At 41.3% G+C, this 23460-nt stretch overlaps 1 protein-coding gene across 1 annotated transcript in view; it reads right to left on the reverse strand.

Moving 5' to 3' along the window:
• LOC144693387 (rho GTPase-activating protein 11A-like) overlaps positions 1-23460 on the reverse strand; it is a 58449-nt gene that overhangs the window by 27613 nt on the left and 7376 nt on the right. Inside the window, exons 2-8 of the mRNA XM_078563251.1 lie at positions 20005-20093; positions 18826-18922; positions 15096-15349; positions 13975-14138; positions 2794-2940; positions 2487-2561; positions 551-647 (exon numbers count right to left, since the gene is read on the reverse strand). Coding sequence (XP_078419377.1) covers positions 551-647; positions 2487-2561; positions 2794-2940; positions 13975-14138; positions 15096-15349; positions 18826-18922; positions 20005-20093 — 923 coding nt within the window. The remainder of the gene's footprint in view (positions 1-550; positions 648-2486; positions 2562-2793; positions 2941-13974; positions 14139-15095; positions 15350-18825; positions 18923-20004; positions 20094-23460) is intronic.

A 23460-nucleotide genomic window follows, 5' to 3' on the forward strand; every position in this document is an offset into this window, starting at 1 on the left:
TGGCAAGATCTACATTCAAAGTGTGCTAAATGAAACCAATTATTTTCTAAATGATTCTACTGCGTATATACTTTGGCAACAAATGGCACTACTTTGTAATATTTGGGCTCTATGCATTGATGAGCATACTGTCGAATTGATATGCATAGTTAGATTTAGCAGGAGCCATTGTTAAGAGCACAAACTTCTCAGTTGAGCTCTGCACTGTTGAAAGTTTAGATAAATGGGCACTTAAATTTGATCTTAAATCAAAATGGATGAAGTTAACCTTAGACAGCAAGATCCATGTTTTTGGCATTTAAACCTTAAAAATCTATCATGTGAACTCAAATTAGTTAATACTTCAGCATTTTTGAAACACTATGGTAATATAAATTAATGGTTCTTAATTATAAAAACAAAGCAAAGCAGTCATTCCTACAACTTCCAATATTTACGTATTTTAACAAATAATTTTGCCCAACTTCCAAACATTTTCATAGTATGAAGAAACCTAGACTCAGAATCTCCCCACCCGAGGTCAGCAAGTATAGTCAATAGAAAAACGTACCGTTTTTTGTTTGAAAACCCTAGGCTTTGTGAAGAATCTGCTAGTATTTTTCGTTTCCAAGTTGGAGTCATAATTATTGGAGTTCCTGAAGATGTTCCTAATCAAGTTAAAAAAAGGATATCACTGCTTATTTGATAATAACAAATATGAAATGCTTAAAATATCTCTAAAGTTGTGCTGTTGCATTCATCTCTTTTCCTACATTATAAACGGTACAAAGGAAAAGTATGATGATGTGTTGTTCCATACATTTAAAAGTTATGGAAACTCATGTAGGGGTAGGTTATCCAAAGTACATTTCCATTTAATAACGAAAAAATATTAAAATATCTGGTCAAACTTGTCTTGAACGGAAACCAGCCAAGTTGTGTGTCCGTCAGTTCCAGGACACTATAGTGGTAAGGCATCCAAGAAAGCTCCATTTAATATAACAGGAGCTTGCAACTTTGGGTTTTGTCCTGGCCCTATGGTGAAAAGCAGCTGCCCCAAGAGGCTATTCATCGTTGCTTTCACAAGTTGATCAAGCTGTGGGAGGCTAACAAACTTAATTGGTTTCCATCCAACTAGAAGTTAGACATTTAAAATTGGGAAGAGGAGGAACAAGTATATTGAATAAAACACTACTCCATCCAGCCCTTCCTTCACATTTAATATTTCAAGTACACCATTTTTAATCCTCTTGAGTTTTACTATAGCTATTTTCCTTGGGTTCAGTCACAGACCATTCCAATAAGCTAAACTCGTATTCTCCTGAAACCAGAGTGTGCCTTTAGCATGCAAATTTAAAGAGACCCAGGGGTCAAGTAGAGAAGCGCCGTCACTGTACTTTGCTTTACTGAATACAGCACTGCTACTGCGTGACATTTTTAACTTTAGTACGCACAAATATAAACACCATCAGACCGTGGCATGGACTATAAACCACAAGACAGGTTTATTGAACAGTTAAGTGGTAGAAGAACAGTAAATCAGCATAAACAATACATTCACAATACTTACAAACTTCACTATTCTCCTCAAAATGTCAATTCTTGACATAAAAACAACCCTCAACATAAAAATAACCTATGGAACACAGCTTTCTACAGCCATAAAGCTTCTGTTAGCCTCAAACGCCCAACTACCTTAGATTCACTGCTGTATCCATGATCTATGATTTGCCTTCAAATTCCTTGGATAATAGTCCACATTAAAAATACAGTATTTCTTATGATTACATTTAAGCAGTCAGCCATTCTCAAGCTTTCAGGCAATGAGGATATTTGTTCAAGACCTGTGATTGTAGAATATCCATATTTATACCAGATCGCTATCAAGGACACTGCAGGGAACGAAAGCACTAATTAAAGTATTAAATGAGTTTTTGTTCCATGGGAACAACCTTGCTAAAAGTGCATTTGGTATGCCCTCTCAGATGGATGTAAAAGATTCCACAGCATTACTTGAAGAAAACCAGGGGCATTCTCACAATGTCTGGGCCAACATTTGTGCCTCAATTTACACATTAATTTTTCTCAACATTTACATGTGTTGGTATATATATTTTTTGTTTGAATTGAAATATTAAATAAACATTCCCCTGTTCTTCTTCGAAAAAGTGCCATGGGATCTTTCATGTTCATCTTTGCTTTAGAGCAGGCTATTCTAGCAACATTAGAACAAAATCAACAACTAATTTCAATAATTATAATCACCAAATATCCACTCGTGATTTTGGTGGACCCATTTGGTGGGGGAAGGGTGTGGAGGAGTGGTGGATATGGGGGAACTTGTGGGGATATTTATGATTCCAGGTTTGGTTAGAACAGATTATTAATTTACAATAGTTTGATAGACCTGCAAACAAAAATCCTGCTGTGATATTTTCAAACATATGCTTCTTTTTTGTATAAATAGACTATGAACATGAACAATTTACATTTCTTGTTCTGCATACCAGATGTGTCAGGCTGAGGAGTAGCAGAAGGCGTTCGATTTGCTTTAAGTTTACTTAGTGCTCCACTAACTATATCTGAAATGCAAGATACAAAATAACATTAAAATAACGTTAATATCCACATCAATCTTTCAACAATACTTAAACTCTGCCCATTTTTGTGCATCTTTCATTAAGAGCATAAATAAATATAAAAAAAGCTTGCTCATTAGTTATAGCATGGAAAACAGAAGCTGCAGAGTCAAATTACAACCTTATCAAAAATACGTTATTTTTAAAAAACCGACTACAGAAACAGAATTCTAACCTCCAACACTACGTCGCCTTCGTCTCTTGGACCCCTCCAGTGTTGAGCCATCGCCACCTTCCAAATGTTCTAACGAAGGTGTGCTAGATTCTACACAAACACCAATTATCGCTGGAATTTTTTCCAAGATAAATTCTGGAACATGACCTTAAATCAATAGGAATGATTATTAGTAACTTACTGAAACCTAAATTATTAGCCAGTACAAAAATGCATCATAGATGCTGGCATTGCGTGCCCACATCAGAGTTAAATTACAACATAAATGAATACAAGATGCAGTCCCAATTAGACTGCCATGTTTAAAGCTACATTGAGATATTGCTGACAGAATTATTGCTGTACTGGTATGCAAAAGATTCAAAGTAACTTCATTCTGTAAAGCAGTTTCAAATATTTCAATAAGTTATGAGTTGCAAGAGAGCAAATTTTAATATCACTTTCCAGCGTGTATTGAGATAGCACTAGAAAATGTGGAAAAAATGCCCCCCGCATAATTTGCAGAAGCATAATCAGGCAAAAAAATAATTACTGAAGCAGGAAGTGTGGCTAAAAGCTTGATCAAAGAGGTGGGTTTTAAGGAGGAGCATACAGGAGAGGGAGATGGAGAAGAAAAGCAATGGAACTGCAGAACTGAGGTGGGTTGGTGAGGTGAAGGCCTTTTGAGATGAACCAGAGGCTAGTATTGGAGGAATGTAGAGTTCTCAGAGAGTTGTAAGATTGAAGAAAGTTACAGGCTTAAGAAGCGTGAGGCAATAAAGGACTTGGAACACAAGGGTGAGAATTTTCAAGTTGAGGAATGGCGATGCTTCCAAGTCAGGATGGCGAGTGGCTTGGAGAGCTGTGTCTGACGCCCTTGTCCTTCTAGATGGTAGCGGTCGTGGGTTTGGAAGGTCCTTTCTAAGGAGGCTTGATGAGTTCCTGCATTACATCTTGTAGATGGCACAGGCTGCTGCCACTGTGCGTCGGTGGTGGAGGGAATGAACGTTTGTGGATGGGGTGCCAATCAAGCAGGTTGCTTTGTCTTGGATGGTGTCAAGCTTCTTGAGTGTTGTTGCAGGCAAGTGGAGAGTTCCATCACACTCCTGAATTGTGCCTTGTGGATGGCAGAGAGGCTTTGGGAAATCAGGTGGTGAGTTACTTGACACAGGATTCCTAGCCTCTGACCTGCTCATGTAGCCATAGTAATTATATGGCTGGTCCAGTTCAGTTTCTGGTCAATGGTAACCCCCCCAAGAATGTTGATAGTGGGAGATTCAGTGACGGTAATGCCATTGAATGTCAAGGGTTGATGGTTACATTCTCTCCTGTTGGAGATGGTCATTGCCTGCTGCTTGTATGGCACAAATGTTACTTGCCGTCTGCCAGCCCAAGCTTGGATATTGTCAATGTCTTTTGGACAATAGTAATGGACAATTACTGCATTTGGACATGGACTGTTTCAGTGTCTGACGAGTCGCGAATGGTGCTGAACATTGTGCAGTCAGCGAACGACCCCACTTCTGACCTTCTGATGGAAGGAAGGACATTGATGAAGCAGCTGAAGGTGGTTGGGCCTAGGACACTACCCTGAGGAACTCCTGTGGTGGTGTCCTGGAATGGAGATGACTGACCTCCAACAACCACAACCATCTTTCCTTTGTGCTCGGCATGACTTGTCAAAGATGACTTATAGGTTTGCCATTAAAAATGTGTGACGTTCTTAGTTTTTCCCCAAGTTGGAGTTAAACCCTGTTCAATAATTCATATGGCTATAATTTGCACACACAGCCAAGTCACCTGTTGCTCTGTGCCCTTCAACTAGCAAAACTGCCGTCAGGCTAAATAGCTACCTTCTGTGCTGTAACTATTTTATGATTCTACGCGCAGAAGCCCATAACCACCTTCATTTCAAATATAAGAGGTGAGGAAAGATTATAGTTTAACTTGCAGTATAGGAACAGTATATATCAAAATGGAATTCAAATGCAACATTTAACTTTTAAACATCAAAACCATTTTTCTTATAATGTGTTTTGACACTCGCTTGTAATGCTCACAAAGTTAGTTATACTGCTCAAAAAGATTCAGTACTTGCTCTGATTTTCTGACACTAAAAACGTTCTTCGTCATCATTACTCTATAAACTTACACTCTCTCTCCCAGAATTCAACATTCAATTTCATGAAAATACAATCCTAATTAAGCTCCCCAATCAAGCGGGTTGCTTTTGAACCCTATATCCTTGTTTCCAATTTGGTCAACTCGGACATCGGAATTTTTCTGAAGTCATAGGCCTTAGCCTTCATTTTCTGACATGTTGCTTTTCCCTTAGCAACAGCAGGCCTCCCACCACTGAACTAGTTTCAACCAAAGAATGGACTGAGGGTTAAAGTCCACCTATTTATCTAGAAAAACATGACTCAATACTCCAGATCAAAACTCCTGGGGCTGAACTTTTGAGAGGGCAACCAATTAAGTGGTTACCTCCAGGAGATGCCTCCATGCATCAGCCAGGCTTTGACTGCTGAGGCTGCCCGTGGACAACTGGAAAATTCCAGTCAGCTTAAGAACACTGGCCTGAATAGGCGACTTGCCAAAATGGGCTGGAGGTGGGAACGTGCTGCAAACCAGCATGCTGCTCCCCAGGTCAATTTTCTACAACACCCCCCCACCTCCCTCCGACACAATTCAAAATTTCTACCCCTGTATCTCCACCAACTTAGTTTAGACTTAAAATTTGTACCTTTATTAATACATAGTAACTAGGAGGAGCAGGCCACTCGGCCCTTTGAGCCTATTCCGCCATTCAATAAGATCATGGCTGATCTGGCTGTAACCTCCTGCCTAACCCAGGTAACCTTTCACCCCATTGTTAATCAAGACTCTATCTACTCTGCCTCGAAAACATTCAAAGACTCTGTATCCACTGCATTTTGAGGAAGGGAGCTCCAAAGGCTCTCTACCCTCAGAAAAAAATCCTTCTCATCTCCGTCTTAAACAGTGACCCCTAGTTCTACATTCTCCCACAACAGGAAACATCCTTTCCGCATCGACTCTGTCAAGACCCTTGTCAGAATCTTAAAAGGTTTCAATCAAATTGCCTCTTACTCTTCTAAACTCCAGCAGATACAAGCCTAGCCTGTCCAACCTTTCCTCATAAGACAACCTGCCCATTCCTTGTATTAGTCTAGTAAACCTTCTCTGAACTGCTGTTAATGCATTTACACCCTCCTTAAATAAGGAGACCAAAACTGTACACAGCATTCCAGATGTGGTCTCACCAGTGCCCTGTACAACTGAAGCATAACCTCCCCTACTTTTATATTCAATTCCCCTCACAATAAACAATAACATTTTATCAGCTTTCCTAATTACTTGCTATACCTGCATACTAGCCTCTTGTGATTCATGCACTAGGACACTCAGATCCCTCTGTATCTCAGAGCTCTCAATTTCTCACCATTTAGATAACATGCTTCTTTTTAATTTTTCCTGCCAAAATGGACAATTTCACATTTTCCCACATTATACTCCATTGGCCAGATCTTTGCCCACTCAATTAACCTATGTCCCCTTGTAGCCTCCTTATGGCTTCTTCACAACTGACTTTCCTACCCATCTTTGTATCTTCAGCAAATTTAGCAACCATACCTTTGATTCCTTCATCCAAGTCATTATATAAATTGTAAAAAGCTGAAGGCCCAGCACTGTGACACACCACTAGTCACATCTTGCCAACCAGAAAAAAGGCCCATTTATGGCTCCTCTGTGTTTCTTGTGAGCCAGCCAATCTTCTATCCATGCCAATATGTTACCCCCTACGCCATGAGCTTTTATTTTCCACAATAACATTTGATGTGGCACCTTATCAATTGCTTTCTGGAAAGAATATTTCTTCTAGGTTTTTCTGATAAATCAGTACTACAATAAGCCAGCTTTCACTGAAGAATAATGGTATGTGAATGATGCCCGATGTCAATGATGCGCGGAGAAAAGCAAAATACGGTAGATGCTGGAAATCCGAAATGAAAGCAGAAAATGCTGGAAAAACTCAGCCAATCGCCAAAAGTTGCTGGATGATTTGCACTACTCCATGTTAGCTTTACAAAAATGGCACCTCATACTTAGCCTCCCTGTGATTTTCATGAAGTTGATGCTTTTCCCATTAATTTTTCCACAGAAAGTTAATTCTAGTAATTAACAGTTCATGTACCCTTTTAACAATGATAATTGTTAATGACAGCCAATCAACTTATTTCGTAGGAAGTGGACAATTGTAGGCATGGAGCCTCATTCCTTCATGTTGTGAATTGTATCAAAATTTTCAAAAAGTCATCTCTTTTTAATTTTTCACTCTTACTTTTCTTTTGTTGATTTTTTTCCCCCTTCTTCTAATCCAATCTTTTTGTACCTCTCTATTTCTCTTTTTGTATCTGATTTGACATTGAACTCATCTACTCTAGCTCAATGTCAAATCAGTCCTACTTCTCAACCATCAAGTCGCATTGTTTAAAGAGAGACACTGTCCTGGTGTTCACCAAGTCCCAGATGCTCCGTCGCTCTGGCTGCGCCATTATTAGCTTGCATTTTGAACAATTGTGTGGGCAAAGTTTTTTGTCTAACAAGGCACACCACACCCAGCAAAATTTGGACCTTAATCAATTATGGCTGTAGGGCTAAACTTTGCCAAACATACTTAATTTCCCTATTTATTAACTCAAGCACAATAACATTTTAAGTGTCATGGAGAATGTAAACACATGTTATTATCTTGAAAGTATACCAGAAATGTAGACCAGAGGACATAATGAATGAGTAAACTGACAGATTTAGAAATGCTTCTTTACACAGAGCAACAAATGTTTAGAATTAAGGAAGGCAACAAAGCCAACATAATTTAATTCAAAATTATGTTCAATGCCATAATTGGCAAGCTAGTAGAGAAATAAGTTTCAATAGAAAAAATTGTCTTTTTATGCTCAATGTTATGTTCTCTCTTTTTAAATGGATTTAAAACATATTTAAGAAATGCAATGCTAAAGAGGAAATTTAAAATGCAGTCAGAAACAAAGTTTCAGAGTAGGTTAAACGAATACTGAAGAAGGAACTTAGAAAAGGAGAGATCCATGCACAAGAGACAGTGGAAAATCTAGAGGGAGCCAGGGGAACAGCTGAGCCAGAAACTAGAAAGCCCAATTCTACAGGTATCAAAAACTGTTTGCTGAAGTGATTTTGGATCAAGCAAACTCAGCAGTAATTTTTTCCTCAAGGCAAATATGCAACTAAAACAAACAAATAATCTGAAGCAGGTATTTCGAGAGTATCTAGGATAATAATAGGCTATGATAAATAGAGATAATCATGATTTTTTTAAAAATCCCTCCACTGACTAGTCTAGTTGGTTATTTATCTCACAAGCTTAGATGCTGAGGAGTATTTGACCATCAGGATACAGGAGTGGAAGGAAAGAGAAGCAGTCTAGTTTCATTCTGCCCTCAACTGATTGTTGCACACATGCATTTTCCAGCAGACCGAAATCAATTGGGGCAAATCTGTCTATTTTTTTCCCCTCTCTAACTAGGGCATAAGAGATTAATCGTACAAACAACTCCACAACTGAGATCAAATAAATCAACACAAGCAAGCAATTCAACATTCCTGATATTAATGGTTACTAGCACACAAGGTAGAGCTGCTTACCTACTAATCTCATAGGGTTTGAAAATTGATATCCGTATCGTCTTTATATTAAAAACTGTTGCTCTGCATTATGTAATTCATTTGATGCAGTTGCTGTCCAATGGGATTTCCCAATCTAGAAGCCATCTAACATTCAGAGAATAGCCGACAGCAGGGTTCATAAGGTTCTTGGAAGGTAATTGCAAGTTACATTTTTAACTAGCTGCAATTTGCATTATTGCTCTTTGTAAAAATCGTGAGCATTATTGAGAAGAGATGTTTAACTTCTGCCAGTAACTCAGCCAGACCATCTAAAAGGCTGGTGCAGTTCCAAAATTGCTTTCTTGCATGCCTAGAAGTACCTGGCCTTTTAAAATTGTGGAGCTGGAAGAAGTTTAAAAGAGAATTTAAAAATCGGCTTAATGTGGGAAAGAAAGTCATTTTGAATTTATAATAGAATATGATCTACATGGGGCAGAATTTTACCCTTGATGTGCGGGCTCGGCGGGGCGGGTGGGAAGCCAACTACCAATTAAGGCCCGCCCTGCATGAAAGGCAGCTGAGGAATCAGCGAGAAGGCACAGGCGGGGCATGATGCCCATCGGGTCCAATGGCGGCCTGGTAGCCGATTCAAAACCGGCCCACGCAGCCCTGGAAGGTTGCCACGGAGGACAATGAACTGAAGATGGATCCCTTTGCGGTTGGACACGGCAGGCAGGAGGGCAGGGCAATCAGCCCTGCGTTTTTCGGATGAGTGCATCGCAGTCTTCTTGGAGGAGGTTACAGCCTGGAAGGAAACCCTTGTCCCCAGAGATGGGAAGAGTCCCCCACACACTACCGAAAAGGCCTGGGAGGAGGTGGCATCCAGGGTGAGCAGCCACGACGTGGTGAGGCGCACATGGGTGCAGTGCCGGAAATGCTTCAACAAACTGCTGTAATCAGGAAGGGTGAGTACCATATTAGCATGGGTCACTTTGCAGAACAGTTAAGAGCTGGCCACCGCCTCCCCCACGGACCTCAGAGGTGTTAGTGCGAGTAGCAAATGTCAATGAGGCAGGAGCTGGCCAAGGGGGTGAGCCCTGGTTGCTTGCACTGAGTGCCTTGCGGCTCACCAGGTTCACAAATTGGCTGAGCCCTGTGAGGTGTTCCTCAGGTAGGGTTGGCCATGGTGTAATGGCGCTGCAGGTAGAGAGTGGTCTAATCAATGCTTTTCTATCCTTTCAGGAGAAGACATCCCATAACAATATTGAGAGGTCGCGGTCTGGCGGGGGGCCCCCCCACATCTTCTAATCCTCACGCGTTACGAGCAGATGGCCCTGGAGCTTGAGAGGTGTCATGCACCTCGGTCAAGTGGCTGTGGTGAGGTTGGGGTGCCAGACGAAGGTAAGAGTGCAGTGCACTGAGGTGAGAATGTTGGTTATTGCAATCATTATAGTGTAGTCTCTATAATGGCGTGAGCCTCGAACTTGGAATTCCCATTGATAATGGAAAGATGAGGCCACCATGATGCATATCTGTCTCACCAGGGTGCCAGGCATGCACAGTGAGTGTCATGACTTAAACTAATGACGTCTCCTTCTTGTCCCTTTTAGGTTCACCAGCAGGCGGTCACTATGAGGAGCATGAAGGCCCACCCCTGACCCTGGAGGACCACTATGCTGAGCATACACATGCGTCACACCCTCTCTATCAAGCAGGCACCAGCAGATACCAGCACCTCTGTGGGCATAAGATCGCCGTCTAGTATCTCGGTGCACATTGGTGAGGGCACTTCACACTCGCTCGAGGTGCAGGCAGAGGCAGAGTGTGCCCAGGGCGCCGGCAGTTGGAAGACTGCTCGGGATCGGGGCAATGCTCAGTCGATTGCTGATGATGGGCCTCTGGAGTCGTCCATTAAGCAGTAGATGCTGTAAGTCCAGCGGGGTGTGCGGGAGGATCTGGCGGAGATACATGAGGGAATGCGTCCCATGGTCTCTGTTGTGGAGGAGTCCCTGCGGAGCATGACCACTGTATTGAACCTCATGGCCGAGCACAATGCCTCCTACATGGAGAGAGTGGTGACTCCCATGGAGGGGATGCTCCAGGAAATCAATCAGGGGTTCCTGGAGATGCACTCGGACCTGCAAGCCCAAACACCGGCAATGACCTCAGCTGGTCATTGTCAGTACGGGAGATGGATTAGGCACCCAGTATCCCAGCTAGGTGCTCAGCCATGAATGGTGAGCAGGGAGGTCCAATGTGACATTGGAGGTCACATTGGTGCATGAGCTACCTATCATCTCCATGGGCTCCCCTCAGGGTGCTCTGGATGATGGCAACAGCCTCCTCCACCCCTCCGGCAGTGACCATGGCATCTGATGAGGCTGCGGCGACTGAGGAGATGCCAGCCCTGGCATTGTCCGCTCCCTCCCAGGCGGGGCCATCACAAACTCCACAGGCCAGCGAACAACCGCCAAGGTCATCAAGACCAACAAGACAGCAGAGTCAGCAGGCTGTCTCCAATGCCGGTGCCAGCGAGGGGGAAGCACCTAGACGTAGCACCCGCAAATGTAAATGTAAAGCACCTTAAGCACAAGACGGACTTTATCACAGGTGATATTCTGTTTCCCCATTTTGGTTTAAACTTTTTCATAGTGTGATTAAAAACATCGGTTAGTGTTCATTTCAGCTCTGTTTCACATTCATAATTATATGAGATGTTAATTTGTGCTATTGGCCTCTGCGTGCTTCATTTATTCTGTTGGTGCGGGGAAGGCCATTGTGTAATGATGGACGTGTGTCTCCTGAAACTTTATTGTAAAGGCACAGAGTGTATGTTGTTGGCCAAGGAAATGGTCCTGTCAGGGATAGAGTATGGAGCCTGCAGCCTTGGCATTTGGTAGGCTAGCTGAAGAGGCAGTGGATCAAAGCGTCCCGGGAGTCCCCGCCTCCCTGGAGATTACCCAGGTCAGCGCCCATGCCCTCAGCATTCTCCTCACCGTTCTCGTCCTTGGACTCATCATCTGTTGCCTGTGCAGCTGCACCAAGATCTTCTTCCTCCACTGGGTCCCCCCTTGCCAGTGCCAGATTGTGCAGAGCGCAGCACGCAACCACTGCCAGTGACACCCGCTCTGGGGGGTATTGCAGTGCCCCCTGAACGGTCCAGGCATTGGAAGCGCATCTTGAGAAGACCGATGGTTCTCTCTACCACGGCCCTTGTGGAAGCATGGCTCCTGTTGTACCGCTGCTCAGCCCTGTTCTTGGGTGGAGGGAGGATTCATGAGCCACCTTTTGAGGTGTAGCCCTCGTCACCTAGCAGCCATCCAGTCGGGCTGGAGCACTGAAAAGCCTCGGCATCTGGGAGTGCGTCAAGATGTAAGCATCATGGGAGCTACCAGGGTACTTTGCACACACTTGCAGAATCTGCATCGTGAGATAACACACTACCTGCACGTTCATGGGGTGGAATCCCTTCCTGTTGACAAAGGCACCTGGCTCACCCGCTGGTGCCTTCATCGACACATGTATGCAGTCAATTGCACCCTGGACGCAGGGGAACCCAGCAATCGCTGTGGGGCCTCTTGCTCGCTCTGCCTGGCTGGCCTCACCCGTACAGTAATGAATGAAAGTCAATGCACACCTGAACAGAGCGTCTTTCACCAGCTTGACGTAACTGTGGATAGCTGATTGTGAGACGCCACACAGATCCCCCACTGAGCCTTGGAAAGAGCCAGAAGCGTAGTAGGTAAGGGCCACTGTGAACTTCAGCGCCATTGGCACCCACACAGTCAGAGCTGATCTCAGGCTCGTTCCTCTGACAGATGGAGGTCACTGTCTCCCTTGAGACATGGAGCCTGCTTCAGCATTGCACCTCAGACATATTGAGGTAGGTCCATCACCGCCTGTAAACTCTGGCAGCAGGATAGTGACGTTTTCTGCGGCCCCTTTCACCTTGGACTTCCTGCTGGCTCTGCCCTCGCCCCTTGTGCCTGCGCCTCTCCTCCCACAGGTCGCTCCCCTGGATGCTGCATTGGAACACCTGGCCTCCTCTCCCTTCTGTCTCTCTCTTCCCCCTAAAAGGAGGTTCCTCCAGCAGAGACCACAATCCCCATTACCAGGTTTACAGAAGGCTGTCTGATACCTGGAAGGGCCCACACGGTCTGAATCCTCTGGGGGCCTGGAAGAGAACAATGAGTCCTAAAATGAAGCCTAAAAATGCTCAGAATGCAGCTCTGAAGCAAGATGAAGCTGTTCAGTTCACAGACGCAACCAGCAGCAAGTTATACCCTAAACCCCTCACTATTCACATTGACAATGTCACTGACCTTTATTATCCCACCTGTGGATGAGCTTTTGTTAATTGTGGCCTGCCCGTGCGACAGCCGAAAAATCGCACAGGCTATGTAAAGTCAGAGTCAATTGATGTATCAAGGGCCTTAACTGGCCTCTTAATTAATGGAGGGCGTGCCTCTGACTCCATCGCGCGGCCGCCTTGCGAAACATGAGTGCGTGTTGACATCGGCACGCTTGGCTGACGTCATTGCACATTATTTCACACTCGAGCGGGTCAGGCGCACAAGTGTGCGCCAAGCAAAAAATTCTGCTGGTGGAAAAGATCATTGACATTGCACTGGTAATTAATTTAAAAAAAGAAAATTTTCAGTATTATTTTTCCTTATAAAACTGCAATACAGCCTTGCTCCAAAGAATCACTTAGTATTCTACAGTTTATATGCTGTCGTTGCACTTATATCATGCCAAGTTTATCAGCAAAGCCATACAAATCCAAAATTTGATGAAATATGGTTAACCAATACATCCAAGTTGAAAAGCACTTGCCATGTGCACAAATGGATTATACAAAATTGGATGCTAGTCAGATCACGTTGTAACTCCTGGGGTACTGTTGCAGCAAAAGGCAAGTAATGGTGTGATTGTGCTTCAAAGTTATCAGTAAGTTATATCATTAGCGTATTTTTTCTGATTGATGAATAGAAATGCAAGAATTTGACCTGGCAATTCTATTTGATCAGATTGCACTCAATACACCCAGCACTGGCTGGCAATAAAAACACACCATTTATTTCCTTGGGCCTCATGATGGATTTTAGTAGATGTGATCCCAGGGCCAAAATAGATGTGCAATGTAAAACAAGTACCTTTTACAGTTGAATAGACAATTATCTTGGTCACAACAATAAATAGCAACATCATGTCCTGAAGTGATATGTTGCCAGCCGCTCGGTTGAGTCTTTGACCTCACCTATGTTACTATGAGGAAACAGCAAACACCACCTTTCAAACACTAAAATAGAAGCAAAATACTGTGGGTGCTAAAAAAGTGCTTGAAATATTCAGGCCTGGCAGAAAACACTGTTTCTCTCCACATATGTTGTCAGATTTGCTGAGTATATCCACAGCACTTTCCGTTTTTATACTACCCTTCAAACAGCCAATTTAGAACGGTAATGGTAGATTTCCCATTGGAGGAAGAAAAAGGTAGCGAAGAAACAAAAAAATGCATACACACGCAATACATACCAATGTGTTCAAAATTGTCAATCAGTGTGTGCACAGTTGCAGCTTGAAGATGGAGCCGCTTCTCCGTCAGTGCAGTTATTTTTTCACTTCCTTCACCTGAATGGAACAAATTTGGTGCAATCACTACAGCAAGGTTACTGGCATCCATTTTGTTATCTTCTGACCTATATAGGGAATAAAAAGTTCACCAAATAGGCTTAAAACAATCTCTGGAACATCTTCACATTTCTTTACTACTTCTTTCCTTTTTCATTTTACATAGTGTTTACAGCTTGCCTTTAAATGGCTTTACACAGCTGTATTCCCGATTATGGGGCCAAATTCATGTGAATACCTTAGTAGTGCTTAATAACCATTCGCTAGAAGATATAGAAAATCTTCCCAGAGAGAGGTATTCAAATTTGCCTTCCCTCCTTAAAGAGAAGTACATGTTCCTCTGCTAAGTCGAATTCAGGAATTAATGTTGTGAACTGTGGATGTCAACTGCCTGCTTAATATAGCATGTTGTGGAACTCCAATGCTACATATTTGACGTTTGCTGCATACTGGGCTCTCTTCCTGTTATGAAGAGGAGAAAGAAAGCGGACAAGGAAAGGGGTGAAGAACAAGTTCCATCACCTTGTGCGAACGGGAAGAGGACCCACACATGAGCAGTTTTAATTTTTAAAAAGGCACCAAGAGTCTTCACTTTCTGTGTTGTAAAATTCTATGAATCTAGTTCTCAGTTGAGAGGCAGTGAAAATAGGATGGATGAATATCCACCATTGGATTGGAGTATGTGAAATCACATCACATCCCAATATTGCTCTCAGAAAACTAGCACACTGTTATAGTGTACATGAATGTACGCCTGATCAACATGTTTTGACGAATGCCCAAAATAAGAAACCCATTCCTCAATATGAAAGAATTAAATAAAATTGTAGTAATCATCCAGCATTAACACATACAGCTTGAAAATATGGAGTCAAGAGAGAGAAAAGGTAGCTAACAGACTGGGCAAAATGCAGAGAAACACATTTTGCAGTGAAGTAGTGCACACTAAAAATGTACCTTAACTCTTTATACATTGACAACTATCTTGATTCAAATATACTACATAGCATTTCTATAATACACACCTGAGGGACACGTTTTTAAGAAAATTCAGGAAGTAGCGCAGTGTATCTGCAGTTCTCTCAGGCAATAAACAGGATAGAAGAATTGTAGCAGTAATGCTCTCATCATTTTGTAGTTGTTGTGCCTTGAAGAAGGCTTCATGTAATTCTGCTGGAAGCACAGGCTCAGGTAGTTCCCGAAAAAACCGTTTCACCAGCCCTGCCACATCACAAGGGGGCGCCATTGTAATACATTTTTCACCTTGGTCCACTTTAGCCTGGTTAAACAAACAAACAAACAATTACAACACTGCACACAATTACCATTACAATATGGAGGAGGAGGAAGGCAATTGGATGGTATCACACGACCAGCCCCTCCCTACCTTATTTGTATCAAAATATTTTTTCACACTAGCTATTGTAAGGGATTTAAATGATCAGGAAACATTTTTCTGAAATGCCAATTTCCCTTAACCTGAACACACAAGAAAACAACCAGGAAGAAAATAAAGTGCACGGTTTTTATTTCACAAAAGCACCATTTCCTTAATTACCAAAGAGCTGGGTATCAAAACAACATTTGAATTTCAAAAGTGAGAAAAAATATTAGATTACCACTGAAATATGGTCTTATTTTGTTTCAATTGGTTTGAAATATAGTATATTACACACAAAATTTACATGGCAAAAACTGAATACATTTGAATGTGCTATATCCTTGAAACACTTATAATACTAAAACCATCTTCATGCCTATAGGTCATGATTCTTTGAGATTACAAGGAAATCTGAATACAAGAAAAGGTGACAAGTTGCATCAGTTCATAAAAAAGAACAAAGAAAGTAAGAGGGGAATGATGCGAAATTTCATATAAGGAATGAAGATCACACTTAAAATTAACTTAATATTTCCTTTGTCTTCTACATATAAATTATATAGCATCATTACTAGACTCAAAATCTGACAGTCATGGCTCCGATGCCAGCTGCAGTCTTCCTTTTAGAAAGATGGTCATCCTGTTGTGATTGGTAACCTTGCCCCTACACTTCTGTCCCTGTGGTGCTGGGGGTGTTGACTCAGTTTGATGACCATGACCACTCCCTGGCACCTGCTCAGTGGTAAAGGCAGCTACTTACCAAGTGCAGAGTCCCCCTTTGCCCCGCTTTATAGGGACAGGGTGATGCACTAGGGTAGCCTCGACTGGCCCCCTCACTGCGCACCCGCCTCTCCTAGGCTGCTCAGAAACTGAGATCTTGTGAAACCTGTGTTCCCTTATCCACCCTTCCCATTGAACAAGCTCTTAACCAGCTTATAAAACTAGTTCAATAGGGAGGAGAGTGGGATTCCTGACTGGTGATTATTGTCAGTGCCATGATCGGTGTCTTGAAATTGACATGCTGTCCGGCGTTGATATTTTCAGGGCAACCTTCTTCTGTTCCCCCTTTCAGGGGCCCTGAAAATTTAACCCTGAGGCAAAAAAAATTGGAGCTGCAAATATAGGGCAGGGCATAATGATACAGCTGTGTAGCCCTTTACCCTAAATTTTGTAATCCACATTTCTCTTTACAAATCCTGACAGACCTACTGTCTCTTTCCAGGGCTGTGATTTTATTTCTAATTTTTCCCCAGTTGCTCTGCTGAAACAGATGGAGAAAGGCAGAACAAAATAAAAATGGACAGCTCAATTTGCTTACTTCTGCCAATCAATAGTACTACCTACTGCTTTCTGCACACCCTCTTTGCTGGTTATGTCTACTACTGTCAGGGGAGATTGTTTTAGCAACCTCTACATGTTCTACAATATCCACTGACATTTCTTATGTGAACATCAGAACAGGAATTGAACATTTAGCTCTTTGGGCCTGTTCTGCTATTCAATGAGATCATGCTCATCTGCAACCTAACTCCATGGCTTGACTGAGATTTTTTTAATGCCACTAGGTAGCCTTGAAGAGGAATAAATTAATTGCACTGACTAAAGTTAATAATGGCCAAGATTAAGTCTTGATGATCCTGCTGAGAAGCTTGCATTAAATAACTTTAGGAATAAATTAAATTAAGAATTGAATCACGATCTTAACGAAACAAGACTTATCGCTGCACCACGCGACAGCCATTTTTTTTCCAAACTGGATAGAAGAATATACAATAGTCATTTGTACATTGTGAACAAGTGAGGGAAAATGTTATAGAAATAGAATGGAACATTGTACATGTATTTTAATGTTTCAAAACTCAAAAAATACACTTTGCAACAACTTGCATTTCTACACTGCCTTTGACGCAGTAAGGTTTTCCAAAGCACTTCAAGCAAAATTTGACACCAAGGCAAATAAGGAGACATTCAGAAAGACGACCAAACACACGATCAAAGAAGTAGGTTTTAACGAGTGTATTAAAGTGGAGGAGAGAGGTAGTCAGACTAATTATTAGGGAAGGAATACCAGAAATTTTTTTTTCATATACAGGATGTGGGCGTCGCTGGCTAGGCCAGCATTTATTACCTATCCCTAACTGCTCTCAAGAAGGTAGTGGTGAGCTGCCTCGTTGAACCGCTGCAGTCCCTGCAGTTTAGGTACACCCACAGTATTGTTAGGGAGGGAGTTCCAGGATTTTGACCCAGCAACAGTGAAGGAACGGTGATATATTTCCAAGCCAGGATTATGAGTGGCTTGGAGGGGAGCTTCCAGGTGATGGTGTTCCCATGTGTCTGCTGCCGTTGTCCTTCTAGATGGTAGTGGCCATGGGTTTGGAAAGTGCTGCCTAAGGAGCCTTAGTTTCTGCACTGCATCTTGTAGATTGTACACATTGCTGCCACTGTTGGTCACCTAGGACACTACCCTGAGGAACTCCTGCAGTGATGTCCTGGAACTGAAATGATTGACAACCACAACCATCTTCCTTTGTGCTCGGTATGACTCCAACCAGTGAAGTTTTTCCTGATTCCCATTGCCTCCAGTTTTGCTAGGGCTCCTTGATGCCATATTCAGTCAGATGCTGCCTTGATGTCGAGGGCAGTCACTCTCACTTCATCTCTGGTGTTCAGCACTTTTGTCCACATTTGAACCTAGGCTGTAATGAGGTCAGAAGCCTAGACAGCTGAAATATGGCTGCTAATGGTGAAGCAAAGAAAACTGGGGATGCACAAGAGGCCAGAATCTTAGGAGCACTGAGATTGCAGAGGGTTGTGGGGCTGGAGGAGGTTACAGAGATAGGGGGAAACAAGGCCATGGAGGGATGTGAAAACAAGGATGAGGATTTAAAATTGAAATGTTGCTGAAGCAGGAGATTAACATGTAATCTACATTAAAAACAATTAAATATAACATTTAATATAAATCAATAAATGAGGTTAATGTCTCTACTTCGTCCAGCACTCCTAGCTGGACTGATCTCAGCTTACTTGATTCTTTGGAGAGTCTCCTAAGTGACTGTACTGTGTACTACAAAGTTAGACACAGGCTGGGATTTTCCAGCCCCATTGTGGCGGGACCCGCCACAGGAAATTCGGTGGCCTAGCCAAAAGTCCATCGACTTTTGGCGGGACCAGGCGATCCCGGTGGTGGGCAGGGCCGGAAATTCCCACCCACAGTTTTTTGGAATCTCAAGATTCCACAATAACGTAGGCAAACGTAGCCACTTTGGTGTCCGTGAAGGACTAGGAAAAACAGAACTATCCCCATTTCAGTATAATTCAGGTGCAAAGTTAACATTTGACCTTAAAACAGTATTTTTTTTAATCTTCATTACCTTTAGAGCTTTAAGACGAATCACGGATCCCGATTTTCTGAAGAGTCCCTCTGTGTGAATGTGCTTTCCTAAATAGTCACAGGCATCAACTAGAAACCTGAAAAGTCAGATCATGACTAATTATTGCAAAACCATAATTGTTAAGATTCATTACATTTGATATCTCTCTAATATCTTAAAATATTTTCAAGCTATACATTTTTCAGTTAACACAAAACCACACTATATTTAAATGAGCTTCAAAAGGATGAAAAATGGTATATCAGAGCAATTTTCACTGAAAAGCTCCCATTTCATATAAAAAAAACTGAAATAAAAAGGGGCAATCAAATGCACCACGGAATCTTTGAATTCTGGAGCAAGATTTCAATTGTGGGTTGAAACCCCGACATTGCGAAGACCTCCGGGTCCCAACCCTGTGCAATGTGGAAAAGCAGATGCGCTGCAATTTTGCTATGCAATGCGCTTAACTGTCCAGGAAACGTGTTCGCCGCTAACCCCACCGTCTCCAAAAATCCAAAATCCCACCCTCGGTGGCATGCTACGAGCAATTTATTGGAACTGCATTCAAATAGATCAACTGGCCAAAGCACCCAAAGTGATGTTCTGATGCAAAGTGCATTGGTATAAGCTAAGTAGTTATCTATTAAGTCTATCCAAATATATTTTAACTTAGTACCCAAACAAAATGCAGTTAAACAAACAGTTTTCATACCTTGTCAAGAAATGGTCTCCTGCTATGTTGTATCAATCGATGATGCAAGTTATACAACTAGTCTATAGGAACATAGTTACTCACTGCATTTTCAGCTATCCTTTTACTAGATTTCCAAACTTAAAGCAAATAATTTATGCAGCATTTAAAAGTACCAGTTTAACTATCATTTAGCATCTTAGTTTCTCCAAAAACGATATATTTTGCAAACAAAAATAACTGTGTTAATGTTTTTTACATCTGCACCTTTAAAAGGATTTGAATTATCCAAGTATTCTACCTTAATCGTCAAACAAAATTGCATTTAAACAAAACAGTTCTAATCCTTTTCCAATACAAAAAATACTCAACAACAGGGAACTCTTTGTTTACAAACATTTTACAAATAAAAAGATCACTAAACATTTTATATCCTCAGCCTTTCGATCATGTGAAAAATCAGTTCAATCTCTTTTTCTACTCACTGAGGAACGGTAGTATGTTCAAGGACAGTGCACTGTGGCAGAGCATGCAGAGGGGTGCCAAATACTTCACTGTATGTTATTTTCTTGTCCTAAAAATATTGATAAAGAATGCATGAGTGCACACTTGCATTTAATTAGATATTACCTACATTACCAAAATAACCCAAGGAAAATGGAAGTATATCCTCTTTTAATAGAGATACAACGTATGAAAATACACATCCGGTTAAATTCCAACAGAATCCCTCCATACACTCGACTTGACTAAACCTTAGCTCTGTCTAAATTTTCTGCTCTTGGGCAAGAATCCACTATGGAAAAATAGTGTGCAAGCCACAGGTAGGTGAAGACTTCTCAGTAGTTTGATTCTCGAAGACTGAAACATGCTTACCAAAGTTGCATTTTGTGTTAAAATGTAATAACAGCAAGTTCAGAACAAGTTTTCCTTTTGAAATTTGATTACTAGCAAACCAAAATTCTTTCAAAGCAAAACCATTTGAAGTTCTTCTTATACAGTATAAATTCTTGTTCCCTTTGAGATTTGGTATTCTTTGTTTCTGTCCTGATGAGTGTAAGACGAAAAGCTTTGACAGCATGTTTGTCTTTTCAGCAATATTCAAGTTCTGTACTATCAAAAGGCCATTTGTATATCTTATTTTTAAAAAATGAATGTACTAAACCATTCAAATTCCTTTCGGCTGATTTGAGAGTAATGTGCTTCCCACTGTGTTTTATATTACATGATAATTTTTTTTTAAATGTGCACTGATAAGGGCAAATGATGCAAAATAACTTCAGGTTCACAGGACCATTTCTCTTACAAAAATGAAAGGACACTGAAGAGTCACCCACTGCACTGAAAAATTTATCAGGCTTTCAGTTTATTACTCTGTAAACACAAGACTGCAATAAATTGGTACGAAGTGACTTCTGAACATACAGATCATGCTAGTCATAACCACATCATTGAACGTGCAGTAACATTTCACTTCCTGAAATTAGGCTATTCTTTTTCAAAGTTTAGCAAGGTCAATCCAAATATTATCATATGCTTAGTACAGTTACAGAGCTAACAAAAACAGAAAATGCTGGAAAAGCTCAGCAGGTCTGACAGCATCGGTGAAGAGAGAAACAGAGTTGACGTTTCCAGTCCGTATGACTCTTCTTCAGAGCTTCAGTTACAGAGCTGCCCGGCTTCCTAAATATTAACTCTTTGAATGGATCATGCGTTTTTCTAGTATGAGCAATTTAAATGAGTGCCATAAAACCAAAGCATTTTCATCACTTTACTACAGTACACTGCCATTGGCACCAAATGCTTAACCACAAGCAAAACAAATCATGTCCCTGTGGTTTGACTGATGGTGCATTATAAAATTTGACTGCACTGTATGATACTGAGATTTAAGACCTTAGGTTTGTTCCATGAGCTGTGCTAAATTTTCAGTATATAATTGACCTCAGGGCCCTCTAGCTTAAGCAGGATAACCTCCAAGCACAAATATTCAATTAGAGAAGTTTATTTTAAATTGATTATGACTTATTGACAAGAACCCACTCTCCCAGTCTCAACATTATTCCCGCATTCTCCTTTTTAGCTGCTAAAACTAAGTTTGCTAACAAGTGGACCTTAAATCAGAGACCTGCAAGGAATTATTTTGATTTATTTTTAAGGCGAATTCCTAAAAACATCTACTGAAGATACTCTTTGCTATTTTAAGCACAACAATTAAATTTCCTCAAACATTATGACATTTTCAAACACCAATCCTGCAGCGTTTTATAGAATACAAGATTCTCAAGAAGCCAATTCAAGAACAAAAACCATTCAATATTGTAAAATTGTACAACCATGTGTAAACAGAAAAAGCATTCCTACATATACATTTAAAAAGCAAAGATAAATGTTGGAAGTCTGAAATAAGGTTTGACACAGGGATATGCATAAAATGTTAAACTGTTTTCAAATAGTGATCAAGGTCAATGCAAATACCATCACAAGTTTAATACTGAGCCACAGACAACTTTCTGTGCATGAGCAGTACTATACAATGAGGCTTTATAATACATCATTACAACAGGCATCAACACACATAACTGCTGTGAACATGTGCTCCCCTCTTTATTGGAAGGGCCATCCTAGAGTATAAGGGGAACACTGCTACTATAAAACTACAGTATATGGTTCTAACAAATAAATACCACACTCCGAATATTCTGTCACTATTTCCATTCAGCAGTGTGGAAAAGAAAAAAGTTCACACCAACAGCAGAAATACATCAAAGGATCTAGTAAAGAAACACAGCCTGATAAAGGACACACATTGTGGATTCTGGAACAGGGGGTCTGGGAAGCAACAGGTGATCCAGAAGAGGACTGAGGAAGGAAAATGCTCGCTGCCACCAAACTTCCATACAGCAAATTATTATACAAGGATCTGTGTCAAATCTGCACACAAGTTTTAGCATAAATCATTCAATTTCCCTTGTGTTGATGATGCTGTAGTTTTAAAAAATGATTACGGCTGTAGAAACCAACCCATCTAAAAGGAGAGGTTTTATCGAGGCTAGGTACATCAAAATTTTAATAACAGCAAAACTGTCAGCACAAGTTATCACTACTCCACTGAAACTGACAGCAACTTCTGGAGTGTGCATATGCACAATTAAAGGTAGAAATCCACAAGTTGTTGTCTGTGATTCTACTCTTCCCCAAAGCACGTGGCTGTTGAGGCACCCATTCAGCAATCAGTGGTCAATTTATGAATTTAACAAGTACTTCCAATGTTACATTGTTAGTCTTGCTGTAAGAACCCTTGCAAAAGTTACACCTTGTTAAATGATGTGTAACCGACCTTTTAAGGGCACACTAACTTCATAATTATTGCTAAACACTTTCACTAGCTCTAAAAACTAATTTTATATAGAACCATAGAACACTACAGCACAGAAAAACAGGCCATTTGGCCCTTCTAGTCTGTGCCGAAATATTATTCCACTAGTCCCATTGACCTGCACCCAGTCCATAACCCTCCAGACCTCTCCCATCCATGTATCTATCCAATTTATTCTTAAAACTTAAGAGTGAGCCTGCATTTACCACGTCAGATGGCAGCTCCTTCCACACTCCCACCACTTTCTGAGTGAAGAAGTTCCCCCTAATGTTCCCCCTAAACCTTTCCCCTTTCACCCTAAAGCCATGTCCTCTCGTGTTTATCTCTCCTAATCTAAGTGGAAAGAGCCTACTCGCATTTACTCTGTCTATATTCCTCTTAATTTTGTAAACTTCTATCAAATGTCCCCTCATTCTTCTACGTTCCAAGGAATAAAGTCCTAACCTGTTTAATCTTTCTCTGTAACTCAACTCCTGAAGACCCGGCAACATCCTAGTAAATCTTCTCTGCACTCTTTCAATCTTACTGATATCCTTCCTGTAGTTAGGTGACCAGAACTGCA

Source organism: Cetorhinus maximus, chromosome 18 (genome assembly GCF_964194155.1).
Source record: "Cetorhinus maximus chromosome 18, sCetMax3.hap1.1, whole genome shotgun sequence".
In the NCBI taxonomy this organism is placed as follows: domain Eukaryota; kingdom Metazoa; phylum Chordata; class Chondrichthyes; order Lamniformes; family Cetorhinidae; genus Cetorhinus; species Cetorhinus maximus.